We start from the raw sequence: 24,911 nt of genomic DNA, 5'->3' as shown, positions 1-24,911 counted from the left end.
CCATACATGTTTCATTTTAAAACCTTTATCTTACAAAGGAGTTGTTTAATCTAACTGCTTAACTATTTATCTGTACATGGAATTGTATTTATTTTTTTTTAACTCATTTGTTTCTCATCTTTTATAGGAAAATGCCACGTGCACCAACTGATGTGTGGAGACATTTCACTGCAGCTAAAGTAGAAGGAAAAGCTGTGTACATTTACAAATACTGTGCCAAATCATATGTGAAGAATGCAACAAAGATGCAGAATCATCTGGCCAAGTGCATAAAGTTCCCTCAGCACTTACAACAAGCAACCTCTGACAAAAGTCCCTCTACTTCTATTCAAGGTGAAAATTATTAAATCAGACACCTTATTGATAGCAATAGCTCATGGTCCTCCTGGAATCAAAAGTTTTTTGTTGACTCAATGGAGAAACGTTAGAGAAAAGCTGATGAATGTCTTGCTCGAGCTGCGTATGCCACTGATAATGTTATTGGAAGAGATTTCTGAATGTTCTTCACCCAGCATACACCCCTCCAACCAGACATGCTTTATCTACTAATTTGCTGGATGCAGAGTTCATCAGAGTTCAAGTGAAGGTCAAGCAAATCATAGAGAAAGCAGACTGTACTGCAATCATCTCTGATGGGTGGTTGAATGTTAATGGGCAAGTAATAATTAACTACATCATCTTCACCCCTCAACCAGTGTTCTACAAGAGCACAGACCCAAGGGCCAAAAGACACACCAGTCTCTACATTGCAGATGAGCTGAAGGCAGTGGACCACAGAAGGTATTTGCACTGGTGACAGACAACGCTGCAAACATGAAGGCAGCTTGGTCTAAAGTGGAGGAGTCCTATCCTCACATCACACCCATTGGCTGTCCTGCTCATGCATTGAATCTGCTCCTCAAGGACATCATGGCACTGAAAACAATGGATACACTCTACAAGAAATCCAAGGAAATGGTTAGGTATGTGAAGGGTCATCAAGTTGTAGCAGCAATCTACCTCACCAAGCAATATGAGAAGAATAAGAGCACCACATTGAAGCTGCCCAGCAACACCTGTTGGGGTGGTGTTGTCATCATGTTTGACAGTCTCCTAGAGGGGAAGGAGTCTCTCCAAGAAATGGCCATATCACAGTCTGCCGATATGGACAGTCCCATCAAGAGGATCCTCCTGGATGATGTATTTTGGGAGAGAGTGGTAAGCAGCCTGAAACCTATAGCAGTAGCCATTGCATGCATTGAGGGAGACAATACCATCCTGTCTGATGTTCAGACTGCTTGCAGATGTAAGAGAAGAAATCTGTACTGCCCTGCCCACTTCGCTGTTGCGCCAAGCAGAGGAAACTGCAGTTCTGAAATACATCAAAACGCGTGAAGACTTCTGCCTGAAGCCCATACACACCGCAGCGTACATATTGGGCCCCAAGTATGCTGGCAAGAGCATCCTGTCTGGTGCAGAGATCAACAAGGCCTATGGTGTCATCACTACCATGTCTCGCCACTTTGGCCTAGATGAGGGCAAGGTTCTTGGCAGTCTGGCGAAGTACACTTCCAAGCAAGGGCTTTAAGATGGAGATGCAATATGGCAGTCGTGCCAACATATCTCATCAGCCACCTGGTGGAAGGGACTTTGTGGATCTGAGGCTCTTTCCCCTGTTGCCTCCATCATCCTCCAAATCCCACCAACATCAGCCGCCTCAGAGCGCAACTGGTCCTTGTTTGGGAACACACACCAAAGCAGGCAACAGGTTGACCAATACAAGGGTTGAAGAATTGGTGGTCATCTGGGCAAATTTGAGGCTTTTTGAGCCTGACAACGAGCCATCCTCAACAGGGTTGGAAAGTGACAGTGAAGATGAGACCTCAGAGTCTGATGTTCAAGAGGTGGACATTGAGGAGGTCCAGGGAGAAGACATAGAAGCCTGAGAGGAAGACAACCAAAGCTTTAGTTTCTAGACTATCATTTTACAGAAAATGTTTTTGGGAGATGCGATGGATCATTGGGGATCATTCAATATTCCCTTTATTTGTCTGTTCAGTGAAATCATCCCATGATTTGAAGAGTCAACTCATTTAATTAAAGTTCAATTCGTAACTAAATATATATATATTTTTATTGGAAGGATTTAATCATTTGCAATTATGTCTACTTATGTTAAGGTAAAAGGTTGTTTCTGTCTCCATATATGGTAAATATATCCAATGCAAAAAACATCTACATTTAAATGGTATTAATATTAATTTGCATATATTCCTGTTAATTCCCACGGAATGTTTCCAACTCTGAATATTCCCCAAAATGTGCAACCCTAATGGCTACCACAACATTCTGCAGCAATACGCCATCCCACCTGGTTTGCACTTAGCGGGACTATCATTTGTTTTTCAACAGGACAATGACCCAACACAAATCCAGACTGTGTAAGGACTATTTGACCAAGAAGGAGAGTGATGGAGTGCTGCATCAGATGACCTGGCCTCCACAATCACCCAACCTCAACCCAATTGAGATGGTTTGAGATGAGTTGGACCGCAGAATGAAGGAAAAGCAGCCAACAAGTGTTCAGCATATGTGGGAACAAGACTCTTGAAAAAGCATTCCAGGTAAAGCTGGATGAGAGAATGCCAAGAGTGTGCAAAGCTGTCATCAAGGCAAAGGGTGGCTACTTTGAATCTAAAATAGAAAAAATATTTTGATTTGTTTAACACATTTTAGGTCACTACATGATTCCATATTTCATAGTTTTGATGTCTCCACTATTATTTTACAATGCTATTCGGTGGAGGTGTGTGGTCCAAGTCTGAGTTTAAGAACATCTGTCTGAAAGGTTCTCTTTTCCAAGCTTAAAAAGGATAAACATTGACACGCAACACCATGGGCCAGAAAAAGTTAAATACATTGGCAATGCTGTCGGGCTGGGAAAATACGTTTTGAACAGTCATCCAACTCGGAATTCCAAGTCGGGAACTCGGGCTTCTTTGTAGAGCTCCAACCTAAAGATCACAGAGTCATAATTCAACCTTGTCCCCCCCAAGAGTTGTCTTGGAAGCACCCTAAATCCAGAGAATGCCAGATTTTGCTGACTAAGTTTGATTACAAAGGACATTCGTTCAAGTGAGCACAGCACAACAACGGTGATCCAAAAATATGTCCTGTATGCTGCTGCATAAATTATGTAAATTTGCCAGGGAGATTGGGAGATATGAATTCTGTAGCTAAGAAAGTAATACTAAGTGTATATTGTGTAGTAAGCTGTTAAGTAGTCCATGTGCCTCAACCTAGTAATTTGGTCTCTTTCCTCCTCAACATTTAGCCTACTGTTCTGACTTGGTGGTGCACATGTAGCCTATAGCCTATTTTAGAGAAATGTCATCATTGAATATGGTAAGAGCTTTCTCATTGTCTGCTTATATGCCCCCATGATTTATACTACGGTTCTGACTTGGTGTACAGGGAGAATACTGTAAGAACGGCCCATGTTCTGAATTCTGTAGCTGTACATTTCAAAAGAGCTGAAAAAATTATTATTTTGAATACTCATTCAATAGAAATAGAAATTACGGCTTGCCTCATCAGCTCATCGTTCTCATTAGTATCTTATTCATAATTTTAGGCCATGTTGGAATGATTTACTTGTTTTGCTTACATTGTGTATTATAAATAGTTTGTGCTTTTCTTCATGGGGAGGAGATACTATATAATGTTGTTGGGTCTGTAACCATGATTGCCATTCCCTTCCCATTAAAATAGAACAATTTCAACAAAAAGTTCAGTATTCGACCCCAGTATTTCCAGTTGATATTGTGTGGGTTGTTTTGTTTGTGCAATGCGCTGTCTGGGTGTAGGTATATTGTCTATAAAAGTGGATAATGCATTCGGAAAGTATTCAGACCCCTTTACTTGTGCCACATTTTTGTTACGTTACAGCCTAATTCTAAAATGGATTAAATAAATATTTTTCCTCATCAATCTACACACAACACCCCATAATAACAAGGCGAAACAGGTTTTTTGAAATGTTTGCAAATGCTATGAACCTCAAAATTGAGCTCAGGTACATTCCTGTTTCCATTGATCATCCTTGAGACGTTTCTACAACTTGGAGTCCACCAGTGGTACATTCAATTGATTGGACATGACTTGGAAAGGCACCCACCTGTCTATATAAGGTCCCACAGTTGAATGTGCATGTCAGAGCAAAAACCAAACCATGAGGTCGAAGGAGTTGTCCGTAGAGCTCCGAGACAGTATTGTGTCGAGGCACAGATTTGGGGAAGGGTACCGAAAAATTAATGCAGCATTGAAGGTCACCAAGAACCCAGTGTTCGTCATTCTTAAATGGAACAAGTTTAGAACCACCAAGACTCTTCCTAGAGTTGGCCGCCCAGCCAAACTGAGCAATCAGGGGAGAAGGGCCTTGGTCAGGGAGGTGATAAAGAACTCGATGGTCACTCTAAAGGAGCTCTAGAGTTCATATGTGGAGATGGGAGAACCTTCCAGAAGGGCAACCATCTCTGCAGCACTCCACCAATCAGGCCTTTATGGTAGAGTGGCCAGACGGAAGACACTCCTCAGTAAAAGGCACATGACAGCCCGCTTGGAGTTTGTCAAAAGGCAGCTAAAGACTCTCAGACCATGATAAACAAGATTCTCTGGTCTGATGAAACCAAGATTGAACTCTTTGGCCTGAATGCCAAGTGTCACATCTGAAGGAAACCTGGCACCATCCCTACGGTGATGTATGGTGGTGGCAGCATCATGCTGTGGGGATGTTTTCAGCAGCATGGACTGGGTGACTAGTCAGGATCAAGGGAAAGATGAACAGAGCAAAGTACAGAGCAATCCTTGATGAAAACCTGTTCCAGAGCGCTCAGGACCTCAGACTGGGACGAAGGTTCACCTTCCAACAGGACAACAACCCTAAGCACACAGCCAAGACAACACAGGAGTGGCTTCAGGACAAGTCTCAATGTCCTTGAGTGGCCAAACCAGAGCCCGGACTTGAACCCGATCGAACATCTCTTGAGAGACCTGATAATAGCTGTGCAGCGACCCTCCTCATCCAACCTGACAAGAGCTTGAGAGAATATGCAGAAAAGAATGTGAGAAACTCTCCAAATACAGGTGTGCCAAGCTTGTAGCGTCATACCCAAGAAGACTCAAGGCTGTAATTGCTGCCAAAGGTGCTTCAACAAAAGTACTAAGTAAAGGGTCTGAATAGTTATGTAAATGTTATAGTTCAGCTTTTTATTTTAAATGAATTTGCTAAAATTTCTAAAAACATGTTTTGCTTTGTAATTATGGGGTATTGTGTGTAGATTGATGAGGAAAAATAACAATTTCATCCATTTTAGAATAAGGCTGTAACGTAACAAAATGTGGAAAAGTCAAGGGATCTGAATACTTTCCGAATGCACTGCAGGCCGAATAAAATAATAAGATGTTATGTAGTGAATTTGCCTGCATGCATCTAAAAATAATTGGTTAGAGTTTGCCCCACCAACATTTACATGCTAAAGTTGCCACTGTAGACGATACATTAAAACCCCTGTTTATAAGTGAATTGAAATTCAAAATATGTTTGGGGTGCTTTATGCGCCATCAGTGTGGGGAACATGAGCACCCAGGTAAATGTTTTACAACCGATTAGGTGTAGCAACAATGCTACTGTGTGCTTCAGATCTCTTTGTTCACAAAGTAAGGATCAAGGTCAAATCTACAGGAGCCAATATAGAGAGCAATAGTAATTCCATCTTTTTGTAGGAACTAACGGATGCTGGCTCGTTGGCCAAAGCCTATGGGGAAATGAATAGGGCTTTTGTTTTTGGGATCAACAACAAAAATAAATAAAATAAAATAAGATTGTCCTATGTCCTCTGTCACATTAGCTAAAGTCTTGCCTGATTATGTATTTATAAACATTGATCCATTTTGAGACACACATTAATTGACTTATTGATGTGGGGATATTTATGTGGAATATATTAACTGAATGTGTTTGTATACTGTACCTTTTTCATAATTTTACTGAAGTTGATTGTAAATGAGGTAATAGGTAGGGTTTGTGATGCATTCTGGGTAATGGGTATTGCGACAAGAAGCATGTAATTTCTTTATTTGAAAGACAGACAGGTAACAGGTCGGCATGCGGCCGGTTTTACAGGCATGGTTGAATCCCGGGTTATCTTTGGTTAGAGCCTACCTTTTGTTCATCGTCCTGTTTTTTAAAAATGTTTAAAGTTCGCCGGCTATACCCACTTGCAAATAAATAGCCTCCCTCTGGCAAGAAAAACAGATAGTCATCGTATGCCTCCTCGCTGTTAAAATCCAACCGCATGGTCCACCTTCACATAAGGTCTGTGGTATAAACACAGGCTTAGGAGATCTTATACATTTTGTTCTATGAGATAATCTTCATCAGCTAACGACACTTTTTGTGAATTTCAAAGCATTTATATAAATCAGAACAAGCTGACTGATATCTCATAAAACAACATTTTTAAGAGCTACTAAGACTATGTTAACTTCATAACTTATTTTCGCTGTTCATCCCAAAACCCAATTCATTCATTTCCCCCATAGGGGGACCAACCAACTAATTTCAGCTCTTTAGAACCAGAAGCTGGCGAGTGCTTTACTGTACCTTCTTATGACAGTGACAACTTCCTGGAACATCTGCTTCTCATTCACAGCATAGGTGACCTTCAGTCCTGAGACACCTGATCTTACCAGCAGGGGTGCTGTTCCTCTGACACCTGGGAGGGCACACACACAGATAGAGGTACAGTTGAAGTCGGAAGTTTACAAACACCTTAGCCAAATACATTTAAACTCTGTTTTTCACAATTCCTGACATTTAATCATAGTAAAAAATCCCTGTCTTAGGCCATTAAGATCACCACTTTATTTTAAGAATGTGAAATGTCAGAAAATAATAGTAGCGAGAATTATATATTTCAGCTTTCATTTCTTTCATCACATTCTCAGTGGGTCAGATGTTTACATACACTCAATTAGTATTTGGTAGCATTGCCTTTAAATTGGGTCAAATGTTTCGGGTAGCCTTCCACAAGGTTCCCACAATAAGTTGGGTCAATTTTGGCCCATTCCTCCTGACAGGTCTTGTGTAACTAAAATTGAGGTCAGGGCTTTGTGATGGCCACTCCAATACCTAAACTCTGTTGTCCTTAAGCCATTTTGCCACAACTTTGAAAGTATGCTTGGGGTCATTGTCCATTTGGAAGATCTTTTGCGACCAAACTTTAACTTCCTGACTGATGTCTTGAGATGTTGTTTCAATATATCCATATAATTTCCCTACCTCATGATGCTATCTGCTTTGTGAAGTGCACCAGTTTCTCCTGCAGCAAAGCACCCCCACAACATGATGCTGCCACCCCCGTGCTTCACGTTGGGATGGCGTTCTTCGGCTTGCAAGCCTCCCCCTTTTCCCTACAAACATAACGATGGTCATTATGGCCAAACAGTTCTATTTTTGTTTCATCAGACCAGAGGACATTTCTCCAAAAAGTATGATCTTTGTCCCCATGTGCAGTTACAAGCAGTGGCTTCTTCCTTGCTGAGCGGCCTTTCAGGTTATGTCGATATAAGACTTGTTTTACTGTCGATATAGATACTTTTGTACCGGTTTCCTCCAGCATCTTCACAAGGTCCTTTACTGTTGTTCTGGGGATTGAGTTGCACTTTTCACACCAAAGTACGTTCATCTCTAGGAGACAGAATGCGTCTCCTTCCTGAGCAGTATGATGCCTGCGTGGTCCCATGGTGTTTATACTTGTGTACTATTGTTTGTACAGATGAACATGCCTTCAGGCGTTTGGAAATTACTCCCAAGGATGAACCAGACTTGTGGAGGTCTACAATTTTTTTTTCTGAGGTCTTGACTGATTTCTTTTGATTTCCCATGATGTCAAGCAAAGAGGCACGGAGTTTGAAGGTAAGCATTGTGAAATACATCCACAGGTACACCTCCAATTGATTCAAATTATGTCAATTAGCCTATCAAAAGCTTCTAAAGCCATGACATCATTTTCTGGAATTTTCTAAGCTGTTTAAACACACAGTCAACTTAGTGTATGTAAACGTCTGACCAACTGGAATTGTAATACAGTGAATTATAAGTGAAATAATCTTTCTGTAAACAATTGTTGGAAAAATTACTTGTGTCATGCACAAAGTAGATGTCCTAACCGACTTGCCAAAACTATAGTTTGTTGACAAGAAATTTGTGGAGTGGTTGAGAAACAAGTTTTAATGACTTCAACCTAAGTGTATGTAAACTTCCGACTTCAAATGTACATCACAAACATATAGGCTGCATTTACACAGGCAGTCCAATTCGGATCTTTTTTTTGCCACTAATTGGTATTTTGACCAATCACATCAGATATGTTGCCCATAATTTGGCAAAAGATCAGATTTGGGCTGCCTGTGTAAACACAGCCATACACGGTCCTTTCAAATCTAAGCACAATGACCATGAACACAATACAACAATACTTGAAGGTCAGATAAGTGTGGTCCATCCAGAACTTGGCAGGAGGGACAGGGTGCGTGACCCATCACCTTGGCCACTCTCCTGGCAGTCCTTGTCTACCACGATGGCCCCAGTCAGCTGGGTCTTGTCTGAGTCAGGTAAAGGTGCGTCAGAGCTGAAGCAGTAGAATAAGGCACATATGGGGTCAAACTCGGGGTCGGGTTCCAGGTCCCGCCGGGTCCGCACGTGAAGCTCCATGCTCATCAACGTCAGGTGCTGCACCTACAGATGAAAGACAAGCAAGATGTCACATTCCTTCCTTACAACTACATTGTGTGTGTGTTTGTCAGTGAGAAAACAGCTGAGTCAGTGGGAAGTGTGTGTGTGTCTGTCAGTTAGTCAATCTCTGTGTGTGTGTGTGTGAGTGTCTCACCTCGTGCAGGGCTTTAGCGTCCTGGAGGTTCTGCAAGCTGACTTTGAATCCGTATGAATTGCTGATGCTGGGGCCCTCGATCTGAGAGTTGTCTTTCTTTGGAGCGTTCAAAGCAGCAAACTGGTTCTGGGGACGGGGAACAGGGGGAAAGCTTATTCACATCACATTAAAGACAGAACAGCGTGTCAGGGCGGATCAAGTAAATGCTAAAAATATTTTTTTAATTACGTGAAATCTGACATTTGTTTTGGGCCATTTACTTGATTGATGCTGTTCATCAATATTCTAAAACTGTACATTGCTCATCCAGGTATATTGAGGCCAACACAGGTAACTGACAAAAATAATGCAAACACTTGAGTAAATTAGGGATACAAAGATCTCACTCCAATAAAAAAAAATAGAAAGTTAGCAAAAATAGATAAGATCTTGCTACCATGGAAAGGAAAATACCTGTCTATTTGTGGAAAAATCCCCCTGATTAACTCTTTAGTCATATCACAGTTGACCTATTTGCTCATGGTTTTGCCTACACCTAGTGACCTGTTTTTAAATTATATGAACAAAAAAAAATCCATTTTATTTGGAACGGCAAGCCAGACAAAATTAAAAGGGCCTATTTTTATAACAAATATGAATTCAGAGGGCAGAAATTATTAAATATTAAAGCATTAGACCTCTCACTAAAGGCATCAGTCATACAAAAGTTATACTTAAATCCAAACTGGTTCTCTAGTCAATTGGTACAAATGTCTCATCCTATATTCAGGAAGGGCCTTTTCCCCTTTATTCAGATTACACCTGCTCACTTTCAGTTGTTTGAAAAGGAAATCATCTCCAAAATATCTTGATTTTTTAAACAAGCCTTAGAAAGTTGGTTGCAATTTCAGTTTAATCTACCTGAAAAGACAGAACAAATAATACAACAAATATTGTGGTTAAACTCAAATATACTCATTGATTAAAAAAACATATTTTTTGAAGAAATTTAAAAAAAAAAAAAAAGGTTTAATTTTAATCATAAATAGGACTGGTGGAGTTATGTCACACATGCAGCTAACGCAGACATATGGAAATGTCTGCTCTACCCAAAATTACAACCAATTAATAGTAGAAGGGGAAAAGGGGGAAAAAGTAGAAGGGGAAAAAAGTAAGGAACTTGTATGTTGGCCCTGTATTAAAAAACATACATGGTTCAAGAAAAGTGTGATAAATAAAAACATATATCAATTTAATTTAATTAAGGACAAAAAACTGACAGCTGTGCCATATAAATTGCAAAATAGTTGGGAAGAGATTTTGGATGTACCCATTCCATGGCACATGGTTTATGAATTGATACACAAAACAACGTCGGATTCAAAACTTCAAATTTTTCAATTTAAATTACTATACAAAATTATTGCAACCAATAGAATGTTATATATATGGGGGATAAAATCTTCCCAGCTCTGCAGATTCTGCTGTGAGGAGGCAGAGTCATTAGATCATTTATTTTGGTATTGTCCATATGTAGCTCGTTTTCGGTCACAGGTCCAGGAATGGCTGAAGAATTGCAGCATTTGCCTAGAACTAACGCTGCAGATAGCATTACTGGGTGATTTGAAAAGCCATAATCTATCTATCAATCAATAATATAATAATTATTTTAGCAAAAAAACATATTTTTAATTTACAATCTGTAGAAGCTCTGTGAATAGAAAGGTTCACTAATTTTGTGAAGCACCACTGCACAGTTGAAAAATATATGGCAAATAGAAATCCGAAATGGATGATGTTGAGAGATAGATGGGAGAGGTTGAATGGAGCTGAAGGGTGGGACTAATAACAAGATAACCAATGTAAAACATACGGGGTCTGTAAAATGTATATAGGTTCAGAAATGTTGTGAAATAGCACAGTTACAAATAGAAATCAAACTGGATGGACATCAGAAATAGAGGAAGGACTAACAACAAACTAAATATAACTATTGTAAAATAGATTGTGTCTGTAAAATGTGTATAAGATATATCAACTGAAGGTAGAAGCCTAAGTGTTTATTGGTTTACTCCAATTGGGGGAAGGGTGGTAGGGTGGTAATAAAGGTATATTCTAAAAAAAGTATGTATGTCTATGTACCGTAGGTATGTGTATGTATATGTGTATATGTATGCATGCGTGTATGTATATATATATATATTTACCCCAAAAATATATGGGGGATTGGAAATGATGCAGACAAGAACATTCTTTCCACAATATTAAGCTGATTCACCCCTTAAAAAACCATACACATAGATGTGGTTCGTGAACGTCCCATTATTCTTTTATTTGTATTTCTTTAACATTTATTTAACTAGGCAAGTCAGTTAAGAGCAAATTCTTATTTATAATGACGGGCTACCACGGCCAAACCTGGACGATGCTGGGCCAATTGTGTGCCGCCCTATCACGGCCGGATGTGACTCAGCCTGGATTGGAACCAGGGACTGTAGTGATGCCTCTTGCACTGAGATGCAGTGCCTTAGATCGCTGCGCCACTTGGGAGCCCCGATGCTTAGGGTCTTGCATACAAATACTGGGCAGGCCATTATTTTGACTACCAAGGCTATGCCCCCATAGGATGACGATGCCCCGATACACAGGGCATGAGTGGTCACTGAATGGTTTGATGAGCATGAAAACGATGTAAACCGTATGCCATGGCTGTCTTAGTCACCAGATCTCAACCCAATTGAACACTTATGAGAGATTCTGGAATGGCGCCTGAGACGGCTTTTTCACCACCATCAACAAAACACCAAATGATCATTGGAGGGAATGACCTAAATGAACAGGAGCTTAAATTCTGTGCGTTTGTCCTGACCTTCCTCTGTGTGGTCAGTAGCACTCTCCTCAGGGTGTCTGTGTGTTCCCCTCTCCTGTGCTGCAGTCTCTGAGACGTGGACTCTGCGTCTGGAAGAGAAACCATAACAGAAACCCCAAAATGAATTAAGGATCGGGGTGGGGTGGTGCGACGCATAATGACATTCCAGAGGACAAAACCACTGCATGCAGACGGCTTCCTCCTATTAAAACTAATTGCGACAGATTTACAATTCTGGTATGCTTGATTAGTCAATTATGTAGTTGTTTATGGCAGCCATAACAATTTCCCACTGAGGTAAGAAAGAAAGTTGGAGTAAAATAAAAGGTTATAGCGGATGCTATTGCTAATGTAATTTTCCATGGTCTGAGTTAACGTTGGCGGCTGAGGCAGGATGAAGAGTGACAGCTGCTAATAGCCTGCGGCCGGGGAATAAAGGGGCTTACCTTCAGTCACAGGGGTGCTGCACACAGTCTCCGACTCATCCCTGCCTTTGTGTCGCCTAAGGACTGGGGTGCTGTGGAGCTGGGGGCTGGTACACTCCCCGTCCCCCCTGGGCTTCATGGAAGGGAAGGGAGAGGGACTGAGGAAGTGCTTCTCCTCCCTCCTCTCTGGAGAGGTGCAGAGCCTGGGGGACAGGGGTAACCCTCGATCTGACCCTCTCCTCTCTCCCTCTACTGCGTCTGGTCCTGAGGGACTGTGCTGCGTGGGCTCCTGCCATGGCAGCAGGTGTGGAGAGATGGATTTACCAAAGTACTCCTCCTCAGAGTCTCTGATGTTAATGTCCAGTACAGGCTTCACTCCTCTGGGAATGTCCTGAGTTTCCACCCCTCCAACAGGTGATGTCCGTAGGGACAGATCATTCCTCCTCTCCCTCCGAGTCCTGATACCTGAGAGCTTCTCAAACTCCTCCTCGTCCTCCAATGCTGAACAATGGAACGGAGCGGGCTGTTCAGTCCTGTCTGTTTGCTGCTCTTCTCTTACCTGTTCCAACCTTCCCCTCTCCAGTTCTCCCATGTCTCTCCTGCCCCTCTGCAGATGCTCGTACTGTTTTCTGGCCTCCAGCCATAGCTGGACGCGTTCCCGCCTGGGGGCACTCATGCAAGGCACCAGGATGACCTTCTGGTCCCCGGCTGAAGAGGGGCTGAGCTGGCCCTGGTCTCTGGTGTCCTCTGCTCCCAGTGTGTGAGAGGAGCCGGCCCGGGTCATGGTAGAGAAGGCTGTCTTCCAGAACTGTAGCCCCTCCAGGCACAGGTCCCCGTTGAACTCAGCCAGCTCCTTGGCCAACTTGGTCTCCACCATCAGCTTACGCCCACCAACCTCCCTGGAGATTTGAAAATGGACATTAATGATGGAATGATTGATGAGGCTGTGATAAGGCATAATATTGCCAATCATAGATATCTATTGTGTCATTCAACCCTTAAATCAAATCAATCACATGTATTTCTAAAGCCATTTTCACATCAGTACAGTGAGGGTAAAAAGTATTTGATCCCCTGCTGATTTTGTACATTTGCCCACTGACAAAGAAATGATCCATCTATAATTTTAATGGTAGGTTTATTTGAACAGTGCGAGACAGAATAACAACAAAAAAATCCAGAAAAGCGCACGTCAAAAATGTTATAAATTAATTTTCATTTTAATGAGGGAAATAAGTATTTGACCCCTCTGCAAAACATGATTTAGTACTTGGTGGCAAAACCCTTGTTGGCAATCACAGAGGTCAGATGTTTCTTGTAGTTGGCCACCAGGTTTGCACACATCTCAGGAGGGATTTTGTCCCACTCCTCTTTGCAGATCTTCTCTAAATCATTAAGGTTTTGAGGCTGACGTTTGGCAACTCAAACTTTCAGCTCCCTCCACAGATTTGCTCTGGGATTAAGGTGTGGAGACTGGCTAGGCCACTCCAGGACCTTAATGTGATTCTTCTTGAGCCACTCCTTTGTTAACTTGGCCATGTGTTTTGGGTCATTGTCATGCTGGAATACCCATCCACGACCAATTTTCAATGCCCTGGCTGAGGGAAGGAGGTTCTCACCCAAGATACTCACCCGGTACATGGTCCCGTCCATCATCCCTTTGATGTGGTGAAGTTGTCCTGTCCCCTTAGCAGAAAAACACCCCCAAAGCATAATGTTACCACCTCCATGTTTGACGGTGGGGATGGTGTTCTTGGGGTCATAGGCAGCATTCCTCCTCCTCCAAACACGGCGAGTCCAGTTGATTCCAAAGAGCTCCATTTTGGTCTCATTTGACCACAACACTTTCACCCAGTTGTCCTCTGAATCATTCAGATGTTCATTGGCAAACTTCAGACGGGCATGCATATGTGCTTTCTTGAGCAGGGGGACCTTGCGGGCGCTGCAGGATTTCAGTCCTTCACGGCGTAGTGTGTTACCGATTGTTTTCTTGGTGACTATGGTCCCAGCTGCCTTGAGATCATTGACAAGATCCTCCCGTGTAGGTCTGGGCTGATTCCTCACCGTTCTCATGATCATTGCAACTCCACGAGGTGAGATCTTGCATGGAGCCCCAGGCCGAGGGAGATTTACAGTTATTTTGTGTTTCTTCCATTTGGGAATAATCGCATCAACTGTTGTCACCTTTTCACCAAGTTGCTTGGCGATGGTCTTGTAGCCCATTCCAGCCTTGTGTAGGTCTACAATCTTGTCCCTGACATCCTTGGAGAGTTCTTTGGTCTTGGCCATGGTGGAGAGTTTGGAATCTGATTGATTGATTGCTTCTGTGGACAGGTGTCTTTTATACAGGTAACAAACTGAGATTAGGAGCACTCCCTTTAAGAGTGTGCTCCTAATCTCAGCTCGTTACCTGTATAAAAGACACCTGGGAGCCAGAAATCTTTCTGATTGAGGGGGTCAAATACTTATTTCCCCCATTAAACTGCAAATAAATTTATAAAATTTTTGACATGCGTTTTTCTGGATTTTTTTGTTGTTATTCTGTCTCTCACTGTCCAAATAAACCTACCATTAAAATTTTAGACTGATCATTTCTTTGTCAGTGGGCAAACGTACAAAATCAGCAGGGGATCAAATACTTTTCCCCCTCACTGTAGCTGTCATAAAGTGCTTTTAAAGTAATCCCGTGAGTTTAGTGATTTTACCTGGGTTTCCCTGGGGCGTCTGAGGGGTTGCTGCAGAAGGGCTCCTGGAAGGTGACCTCAGACATCTCCAGGTCCAGGAGGGTGGTGAGGATCTCTTCCCGACTGGGAGGGGACATGAGGGGCTTGAGGATGTGGGCTCCCCCCCCTGTCCCTCTGAGGAGCTGGCTGATGACCTTCACCTGGGATAGAGAGCTAAAGGAGCGTGGCGAACTACAGGGCGTGGTCGATGTAAAAGCATAATTCCCCTCCAGTAGGTCTCCAGTCTGCAACCCTTCGTTGTCTGCGAAAGACGCAGAGCTCAACGGCAGTGGTAAGATGGGGTCAAAGGCAGAGAACAGCAGCTCTTTCCTCTCACAGTGAAAGCCCTGGAAGTGGCTGAGGCCGTGGAGTTTGCCCAGAGACGTTCCCCACTCTCTGCTCCTTGGTAACCTCTCAGAGTCCAGAGGTGATCGATGATTGGACACAAATTCGCAATTTTTTGGCTTGTCAAAGAGTTCAGGAGTCAGAGGTCCGGACAAGCTTTCTTGGAGCTCCTCCCCTGAGCCAAACAGCACCTCGGACCTCGTCTCTAAGCTCAGCGCCAAGGCAGGTACCGCCTCCTGGGTGATGTCACTCAGGAACTTCTGAGGCAGGTTCTTGTCGGTCAGAACAAACTGGCTGCCCATGTACAGGCTGGAGAACTCTGCCTGGCTACCGATACCAATGGCGTTGATGTCAAAGTTGTAGTTGTGTGGGAGCTCTGGGGACAGGCTGTCCTCTATGGAGTAACAGCTGTCCAGGCCTGGGTCTGACAGGAACACTGGACCGCCATCTGACATGGGGGGCTTTTGCTTTACAGGTACCTCTGGCTGAGAGTTCGCCTTCTCCTCCCTGCTTCTGGGTTTCCCCTCCTTGGCATTTGTAGTTCTTGGGGCCCGGGGTTTCCGTGGGGTGGCGGAGGGAGCCCTCCTGGCTCTTGATGGCTTGGCTGCAGCAGGGTCTGGTGTGGAGCCAGGGGGCTGTGTTGTAGTGGAAAGGCACTGCCCGCCTCTCTGCTGGAGCTTCTTCAGAACAGCCAGGCCAGAGATGTCCTCAGGTAAGGTCTTCCCATTCCGAAGGCCTGAGTGGGGGGACTCTGCTTTGGGGGTGCCCTTTCTGTCCTCCACCTGGGTTGGGGATTTAACCTGTTGGGATGTCCATTCATCAGCAGTAGTGTCTGCCTTCACAGCACAACCCTGCGGTTGGTCGGGCTGCATTTGGACGAATTCAAGAGCAAAGCTTTGGTTCACCTCCATGATGGAGCTTTCACAGTCCTCAGACTTTGGTTCAATAGACTGCGAGAACTGGGTTAGGGATTTAGAGCCGTCAATGATTTGGCTGGTTTTGCTTGCTGGCTTCTGAAAGGGTGGTATGTCCTCTGAGGAGGACTCAGTAGAAGGCAGCTCACCCTCTGGGAAGAGGTGCTGGGAACTGTCACAGTCTCTGCTTCTTACAGGGGGCTGTTCAGGCCCTTCTGCCTGCTTCTTCCTCCGAGGCCTCCTCGTTCTTGTGGTGATGGTAGTAGTACAGACACCAGCCACACTAGTTCCATCAACTGTTTCTAGAACTTTCTTTCTCCTCCTTGGAGTCCCAATAGTACTTTTCCTTCTCGCCGTGCTCTCCTTTTTGACTTCCTCTGAAAGCTTAATCCGTCTTCTTGGGCTGGTAGAGGTTACATTTCTAGGTTTAGCAGTCCGGCTGCAGTTCCGCACGCCTCGGCCTAACGACTCTGGGGGGGGTTCCTGACAAACAGAAGTGAGGCAGGGATCATTTAATCGGTTCACCAACCGATCAGAACTTATGGCTTCCATAAGGGGGTCACTGGGGGACCAACACCGGGGTGGGGTTGAATCAACAGGGCTAAGGGATCTCTCAGATAGATAACCCAACTCCACCATCACATCAGTGTACTCAGTGATGTGGTCATCGGCCAGTTCACAGTAACATGGCCAGGGGCATGGCAGAGAGGGAGTCAAGGTTTTTCTAAGGCCTCTAGTCCTTCTAGGCCTCTCACCCCCTTGCCTAACTCGGACTCTGGGTGGGCTGTTGACCGTTTTCTTAGTGGTGGTGTTGACCTTGGCCTTTCGTTTGGGCTGTTTCTTACTAGCCTTGGGCTCACTGAGAGGGAACTTGACCGCACAAGACTGTGGAACCTTAGGCCAGAAGGTCTTGATGGGGGACATTTTTGTGTACGTCTCCACTCTGTCAGGTGTCAGCACCACCCGCTGCTCCTTAGCGCTCACCTTGGCCATCTTCACCAACATGTTCTTTTGACCTTTGAACCGGTTGATGATTATATATTTGATGATGATGGGCGGCTCCCTTGGCTCCTTTCTGTACATCTTCCGTCGTTTCTGGTACTTTAGTTCCTGCGTGCTGAGGACGTAGTTTTCTTTGAAGCGGTCTCGGAGGGCCAGAGGGTGTTTCATGCGAGAGGATACCGACTGTTCCCCGTCCTCGCTGCTGTCGTAGCTCATCTTGCGTTTGGCCCTCAGGGTGTACTTGCTGCCAGGCAGACCTGAGGCTTTGGTGCAGGTTACTTTAGCAGGGAGCTCAAGCAGTGGGGCCAACCTGCCCTCCACAGACGCCTCATTCAGAATGGCAGGGACTGGGGCCGGTGCAGGGGAAGCGATAGGGGCTGGTAGAGGGGTAGGGGCCAGGGCAGGGGATTCTGGCAGTGGTTCTGTGGGTCCTGTCCCCACTACGACTGACTTTGCCACTGTGACTGGCTTCTCCTCGGCGTCCGTGCTCTTTGGACAAGTAGGCGTGATGGCCATAAAGGCTGTGCTGACTTGGGTGTCAGAGGCTGGGGTTTCCCCAGCGTACACATTAGCCTTCTGGGTTGCAGCAGCCAAAGACCTCTTGCCAAGCTTTAGCCTTGACCTGCGTGTCTCTGACTGCTCTAGCTTAGCACAGCCATGGGTCAGCTTGTTGCCCACTACCTTCTTAGCTGGCCTGGTTAGGCAGTTGGAGAGAATAACACTGGGGAAAAACTTATAGTGCGCCTCCTGCTGGGCTACTATGGTCCTCTCAGTCTTGTTCTCCTGATAGTCCTCGTACCGGATCTTCAGCTCACCCATGTCGCCGTCTTCGCTGTCCTGGCCCATCTCGCCCTCCAACGGGGCCAGGAGCTTGTCCTCTTCTATGGGGCAGGGAGTTGGGTTTATACTGTTTCTCAGGATTGGGCTTTTACAGCCTTTCTGACCCAGCTCTAGATCTGTCGTGCTGGGGCAGTTCCTCAGCTCAGAGTAACACAGGGAGAAGCTCCTGTGGTTCTGCAGGATGGACAAACGATTCTTCTCGACGTTCTTTATACTGCTGTACTTCTTCCTGCTCTGGGTGATCTTCCCGTTGCTGAACGGAAAGACGCCCAGGTCTGACTCCTCCAGAGCCATCGTCTTCTTCTCGTAGGTGTACAGAGGCCGAACAACGTCCATTTTGTCCACACAGATCTGAGAAACCTCAGCCTGGTTGGCGATATTACAGGGGATGGGGTGTTTGACCGGCTGGATATAAGGTCTCTCTTTATTCACCTTGAACACCGTGGAGCACTCGTGACTGTCCTGGACGACGAAGTGCTTATTGGCTGGTTCCTCTGCGTCCTGTGAGTGGGCCTGCCTATGCTCAGGGTGTTTGCACTCCAGGAGGACCTTGGTGGAGGACAGGGGCTCCAGGTGGACAGTCTCCCCAGGAAAGGGGTTTCTCTTCCCAAGGATCGTGTCTGTGACGGTGAGGGACGAGTGGGTCCTGGAGCCTTTGTCCGTTAACAATGAATCTATGGAGAGCAGATATAACATATCAATACTGTGACAAGAATCAAAGGAAAGCCTCAATGACACAATCTTAGACGTGATATATGTAGTTTATTATCATTACGTTCTCATAACTCACCACTGTTCTCGTCCGCAGCGCCGTCCAGCTGAGAAATGGACAGATTGGCAGAGAGAGAGTTGTCCCCCCTCCTTTCCATCTCCTCATCGGAGGATTCCTGGGGCTCGTCACTGAAGCTCTCCTCTGCATCCTTCACACCAGGTCTAGAGCGAGGTAACAGAGACATTGATTAAACAATGAGGCGTCGCTTAAACTATTCAGTCACGGCTCACCGCAGATGACCTTCATCCGACTGCCTAACATCTGCGTTTACTGTTTACATGTGACTTCAGTGACAAGAGGAATCCAGCTCCTCAAGAAATAAGCATGAAAACTGGGGCACAAGATAGATGACATGCATTTTTTCAAAGAATGCTGTAATTAGATTTGTTTTCTTAATTTCATTTAATAGATTTGTTTTCTTCATTTAACTCATAATTCATTCATATTGAGCAAAAAGAACAAGGCAAAGAAACAAAAATGAGTCACCTCTGTCTAGAAGACGGTTCTGAAAGGTCGCTGTCCCATCTCTGTGACATCATCAGACTGAGTTCTGCCTCCTCCCTCTCTAGCTCTGGCCCCTCCTCCTCCTCGTCACTGTTGTAGTGAGCGCTCCCTCCCCCGGGCAGAGAATGCTGGAAGTTCTGCCTCATATGGGCTGCTCTGTACCCATCATCCTCCAGGCCTGCCAGCAGGTCCACCATGGCATGGTTCTGGCTGCTATCTGCAACACGCACACAGCAAACACAGCATGATAAGGGGAAATGACCTCAGAGGTCAATCAGCTCCATACTTAGATGCTTTTCTTATGGGCTGGAGTTATAACTAGGGCCCGGAGCTTTTCCTGGTCAGGTCATATGGTCAGATCAATCTCCTGGCGCTAGCTATGCTATATAAACAATATGTTGATTAAATACAGATTTTTTCCATTAAAATGACATAAGATCAGCTGGATATGCTGTTCTCCATAGACCAAATGAACACAGTAATCAGTGCGGTTTGTTTTCCTACCTAATAAGGGGGCGTGGCTGGATCTCTGGGAGAGGGGGAGGAAGGTCTGGCTGCTTTCCAACAGACTCAGAATGGCCTCCTCATCCACAATGGCCTCCCCCTGGTCTTTACCACAGTTCCTTTTAGCGTCTGAGTGGAGGAAAGAGAGGTGTGGGGGTGGGGGGAGCGAGACATGGGGGAAATGATCATTACTGACAAACAGAGTGCCTGTCTGTCCCAAATGGCAGCCTATTCCCTACATAGTGCCCTGGTCAAAAGTAGTGCACTATATAGGGAATAGGGTGCCATTTGGGACACATACACAGGGAGAGGTTCAGCATGAGGCCCAGCCATACTCCATCCTGGCTCTCTGTGTGTGCCAGATGCCTAGCCTCCCTGGCATGTCCACTGTTCCTACAGGAGACTTGGCAGACTGAGCGAGCAGATTAGGCTAATGTAGATCAACACTGTGTGTCACACTTGAAATTCAGTCACAGTAGGAGAGTTTGGGGAGAATTAGGACAAATGTCGATCCACCTTCTCTGGCAGAAAGAGACATTCTAGTGGAGAGTCGATAGGGAGATTTTTTGCTCTCACCTGTCTGAGAGTCTCTGTGAACCTCCACCTGGTTAGCTGGTGTACAATGCAGCACCTCTGGGGTCAGGACATCAGGGTATACAGCTGGGAAGGGATCCTGCTCCTCTGCCACGCCCTCCACAGACCCAGACTGAGTCCTATTTAAAAAGAGGCATTAGTTCAAAGGGAGATAAGGGAGACCGTTGTGGGCATGTAACTGCTAAGGTTATCACCAGTCACAGACAGGGCTCCTGGGACAGCGCTCCAGCAGTCAGGTTTTATTAGCATCCCTTGTCTTAATCAGGAGACATGGCTGCAGTGTGTGTGTGAGAGAGGGAGAACGAGAGTGAGAGAAACAAGTGTGTGTGTACAGTGTGTGTGTGAGAGAGGGAGAACGAGAGTGAGAGAAACAAGTGTGTGTGTACAGTGTGTGTAGCAGGAGGTATGAATGGAAAGCTGGCAAGTGGCCAGTGGTTCTTTGGGATTTACCCCAAATGCCTCTTGGCTACAAGCTTTCTGACTATCAGGCTCCGTCATCCGCTCTGTTCTGTGCTTAGCAACTCACTACTTAGCAACTCAACTAAATATTGAAAAACATGCAAGGTGGAACTCAAAAAGGTGGAACAAGCAATGCCGGAATTAGCACCCAAAAATATTTTAGACACCACTTCCCTTTCTCTACAAAAAAATACATCATAATTTGTCGTTGTGGGTGGATGAAGGAATGCAGATGTGCTCCAGAGATGGGCCTGTGTGTGCATGACTGTCTCACTCTTTGTTAATTAGTCTCATCACTAATGACTTTTGTGGCTACAGGGGGAGCCTAGAAGGTGTCAGGGGATTCCTTCAGCCCGTAACACATTTCAGCCCTACTGTTCTTACTGCAGTACAGCCTGTCTGAGGTTACAATCAGAGGGACTTAGAGAGATACAGAGAGAGAGAGAGACACACGAATCAATTCAAAATAAAATAAAATGTTATTGGTCACATACAAATACTTAGCAGATGTTATTGCGGGTGTAGCGAAATGCTTGTGTTCCTAGCTCCAACAGCGCAGTAATATCTAACAATTCACAACAATACACACACATCTAAAAGTAAAATAATATAATTAATACGTACAGTACCAGTCAAAAGTTTGGACACCTACTCATTCAAGGGGTTTTCTTTATACATTGTAGAATAATAGTGCACGCGAGAGAGAGACTGTACTTGTATATGTTAAAGAGCGCCAGTCAGCCAGTGAGAGTTGTGTGTGTGTGTGTGTGTGTGTGTGTGTGTGTGTGTGTGTGTGTGTGTGTGTGTATGTATGTGTGGGGCACAGTTCTGCCAAGCCAAAGCTCTGCCAGGTGGGAGGAGACGGGTCCCTGTGCCAAGGCCCAAGCTGCTCCCATACTGGCCTGTACCTGTCTTCGATAGAACCATTTCATTTTCCTCCCCTGCTTTCCTCCCATTGGTAACAACTTAGCTTATCTGGGCCTGAAGTAACAGCACACACAGGACCAACTGCACTTTTATTTATCTAAGGAAAGGATTTCTGCTCAGAAAAAAGGGGGAGCAGGGAGCAGAGAGAGGGATATACTAGACAGCACTGTAACCCAATCAACACCCTCCCTCCTTGCTCCCTCCTCATCTCTGGCCATTAAGATAAACCAGGAAGAGACATGCGGTCACCATCTCATACACAGTAGACAACCAAAAAGGCATTGGGAAAATAAGTAGATGTTTTAACATAAAGAAAGACCAGATGTAAATTCTCTCAAACCCCAATTTATGTGGTCTCCGGCGGTAGATATCATCTTGCTAACGACATTGGGAGCAGCATATGTTTACTCTGAAAGACCAGCCCTGCTGCCCCCATTCTAAACTCTCCAAACCAAGCACAGCCATTTACTCACGCAATGTGGAGCAACTGTCTGCCCATCGATGACTTATAGTCAAGTTGTCCTAAAGACGGGGAAAGTGATAAGCCCACGTTAAAAAAATACCCAGCAAGATTGAGGGTGAAAGGTTTTACTTACACATCAAACTCATTTTCCTTCAGGATCTCCTTGAATCTCTTCATGAAGATTCTCTCGCACTCCGTCGAGGCGACAAACCTGCGATCTGGAGGAGCGTCAAATCAAATCTAATTTTATTGGTCACATACACAGATTTAGCCGATTTTATTGTGAGTGTAGCAAAATGCTTGTAAAATGCATGGAACGCAGTCAGCGGTTTAATTATTACACTTTGATGTATGTCTGATGCACATTACCTCGGCTCACATTGAGCATATTCCAACAAGCAGACGATGGCACATTTTGCGGCATTGTCCTATATACACAGTAACCAGTTTAGTAGGTATTTCGAATTTGGCAGTACGTCTAACCGGCCTCACGACCGTAGACCACGTGTAACCACGCCAGCCCAGGACTTCCACATCCAGCTTTTTCACCCTTGGGCTCGTCTGAGACCAGCCACCCAGATAGCGGATGAAACTGTGTTTGCACAACCGAAGAATTTCTCCACAAGCTGTCAGAAACCATCTCAGGAAAGCTCATCTGGGTGCTCGTCGTCCTCACCAAGGTCTTGACCCGACTGCAGTTTGACGCCGTAACCGACCTCATTGGGCAAATGCTCACCTTTGATGGCCAAGTGTGCTCGTCACGGATGAATCCCGGTTTTCATCTGTACAGGGCAGATGGCAGACAGCGTATATGGCGTGGTTTGGGCGAGTGGTTTGCTGATGTCAACGTTGTGAACAGAGTGCCGTGGGGTTATGGTATGGACAGGCATAAGCTACGGACAACGAACACAATTGCATTTTATCGATGGCAACCTGAACGCACAAATATACCGTGATGAGATCCTGAGGCCCATTGTCGTGCCATTCATCCGCTGCCATCACCTCATGTTTCAGCATGATAACGTGCACTGCTGCATGTCACAAGGATCTGTACACAATTCCTGGAAGCAGAAAATGTCTCAGTTCTTCCATGGGCTGCATACTCACCTGATATGTCACCCATTGATCATATTTGGGATGCTCTGGATCAACGTGTACGACAGTGTGTTTCAGTTCCTGACAATATCCAGCAGCTTCGCACAGCCATTGAAGAGGAGTGTGACAACATTCCACAATCAACAGCCTGATCAACTCTATGGGAAGGAGATGTGTCACGCTGCATGAGGCAAATAGTGGTCACACCAGATGCTGACTGATTTTCTGATCCTCGCCCCTACCTTTATATATATAAAAATATATATATATTTGACCAACAGATGCATATCTGTATTCCCAGTCATGTGAAATCCATAGATTAGGGCCGAATGCATTTATTTTCATTGACTGATTTCCCTATATGAACTGTAACTCAGTAAAATCTTTGAAATTGTTGCATGTTGCGTTTATATTTTTGTTCAGTGTTGTACTGGGTCAGACCCTCCTTTGGCTCGAGAACAGCCTGAATTCTTTAGAGCATGGAAACATTGCTCAATTGGTATCAGGGACCTAACGTGTGCCCGGAAAGATTGTTCCACACACCATTACACCACCGGCACCAGCCTGTACCGTTGACACCAGGCAGGATGGGGCCATGGACTCATGCAGTTTATGCCAAATCCTGACTCAGCCATTAGTATAACGTAACGGGAATAGTGATTTGTTGGACCAGTCAATGTTTTTCCACTCCTCAATTGTCCAGTGATGGTGGTCGTGTTGGTGGTTGTTTTTAGCCATTTACATGTCGTACCTAATAAACTGGCCACTGAGTGTATATTCAGTCAATAAGCATGTAGACCTGCTAGAAGTTGACTGTGGTGTTAACTAATGGAGGATTGGGCTGTGAGGAGGTATAGCTCTGTCCATCACTCACCCTGTGACTGTGGGGTCTCGACCTGAGATGACTGGTTCACTCACCCTGTGACTGTGGGGTCTCGACCTGAGATGACTGGTTCACTCACCCTGTGACTGTGGGGTCTCGACCTGAGATCACTGGTTCACTCACCCTGTGACTGTGGGGTCTCGACCTGAGATGACTGGTTCACTCACCCTGTGACTGTGGGGTCTCGACCTGAGATCACTGGTTCACTCACCCTGTGACTGTGGTGTCTCGACCTGAGATGACTGGTTCACTCACCCTGTGACTGTGGGGTCTCGACCTGAGATGACTGGTTCACTCACCCTGTGACTGTGGGGTCTCGACCTGAGATGACTGGTTCACTCACCCTGTGACTGTGGGGTCTCGACCTGACTCACCCTGTGATGACTGGTTCACTCACCCTGTGACTGTGGGGTCTCGACCTGAGATGACTGGTTCACTCACCCTGTGACTGTGGGGTCTCGACCTGAGATGACTGGTTCACTCACCCTGTGACTGTGGGGTCTCGACCTGAGATGACTGGTTCACTCACCCTGTGACTGTGGGGTCTCGACCTGAGATGACTGGTTCACTCACCCTGTGACTGTGGGGTCTCGACCTGAGATGACTGGTTCACTCACCCTGTGACTGTGGAGTCTCGACCTGAGATGACTGGTTCACTCACCCTGTGACTGTGGGGTCTCGAC

The 24,911-nt window shown here is 45.2% G+C and overlaps 1 protein-coding gene across 1 annotated transcript in view; it reads right to left on the bottom strand.

The window, feature by feature from the left end:
• The window catches only part of LOC139415069 (DNA polymerase zeta catalytic subunit-like), a 104,249-nt gene that overhangs the window by 16,388 nt on the left and 62,950 nt on the right, over positions 1 to 24,911 (bottom strand). Inside the window, exons 8-18 of the mRNA XM_071162835.1 lie at positions 22,384 to 22,468; positions 20,384 to 20,520; positions 19,808 to 19,936; positions 19,286 to 19,520; positions 18,818 to 18,960; positions 14,909 to 18,701; positions 12,225 to 13,102; positions 11,779 to 11,867; positions 8,931 to 9,056; positions 8,587 to 8,779; positions 6,644 to 6,755 (exon numbers count right to left, since the gene is read on the bottom strand). Of these exons, the coding sequence (XP_071018936.1) occupies positions 6,644 to 6,755; positions 8,587 to 8,779; positions 8,931 to 9,056; positions 11,779 to 11,867; positions 12,225 to 13,102; positions 14,909 to 18,701; positions 18,818 to 18,960; positions 19,286 to 19,520; positions 19,808 to 19,936; positions 20,384 to 20,520; positions 22,384 to 22,468 (5,920 nt within the window). The remainder of the gene's footprint in view (positions 1 to 6,643; positions 6,756 to 8,586; positions 8,780 to 8,930; positions 9,057 to 11,778; positions 11,868 to 12,224; positions 13,103 to 14,908; positions 18,702 to 18,817; positions 18,961 to 19,285; positions 19,521 to 19,807; positions 19,937 to 20,383; positions 20,521 to 22,383; positions 22,469 to 24,911) is intronic.

This window comes from Oncorhynchus clarkii, chromosome 8 (genome assembly GCF_045791955.1).
Source record: "Oncorhynchus clarkii lewisi isolate Uvic-CL-2024 chromosome 8, UVic_Ocla_1.0, whole genome shotgun sequence".
Taxonomy (NCBI): Eukaryota; Metazoa; Chordata; class Actinopteri; order Salmoniformes; family Salmonidae; genus Oncorhynchus; species Oncorhynchus clarkii.
The sequence above is the reverse complement of the archived record's forward strand: the minus strand, read 5'-3'. Positions and strand labels throughout refer to the sequence as shown.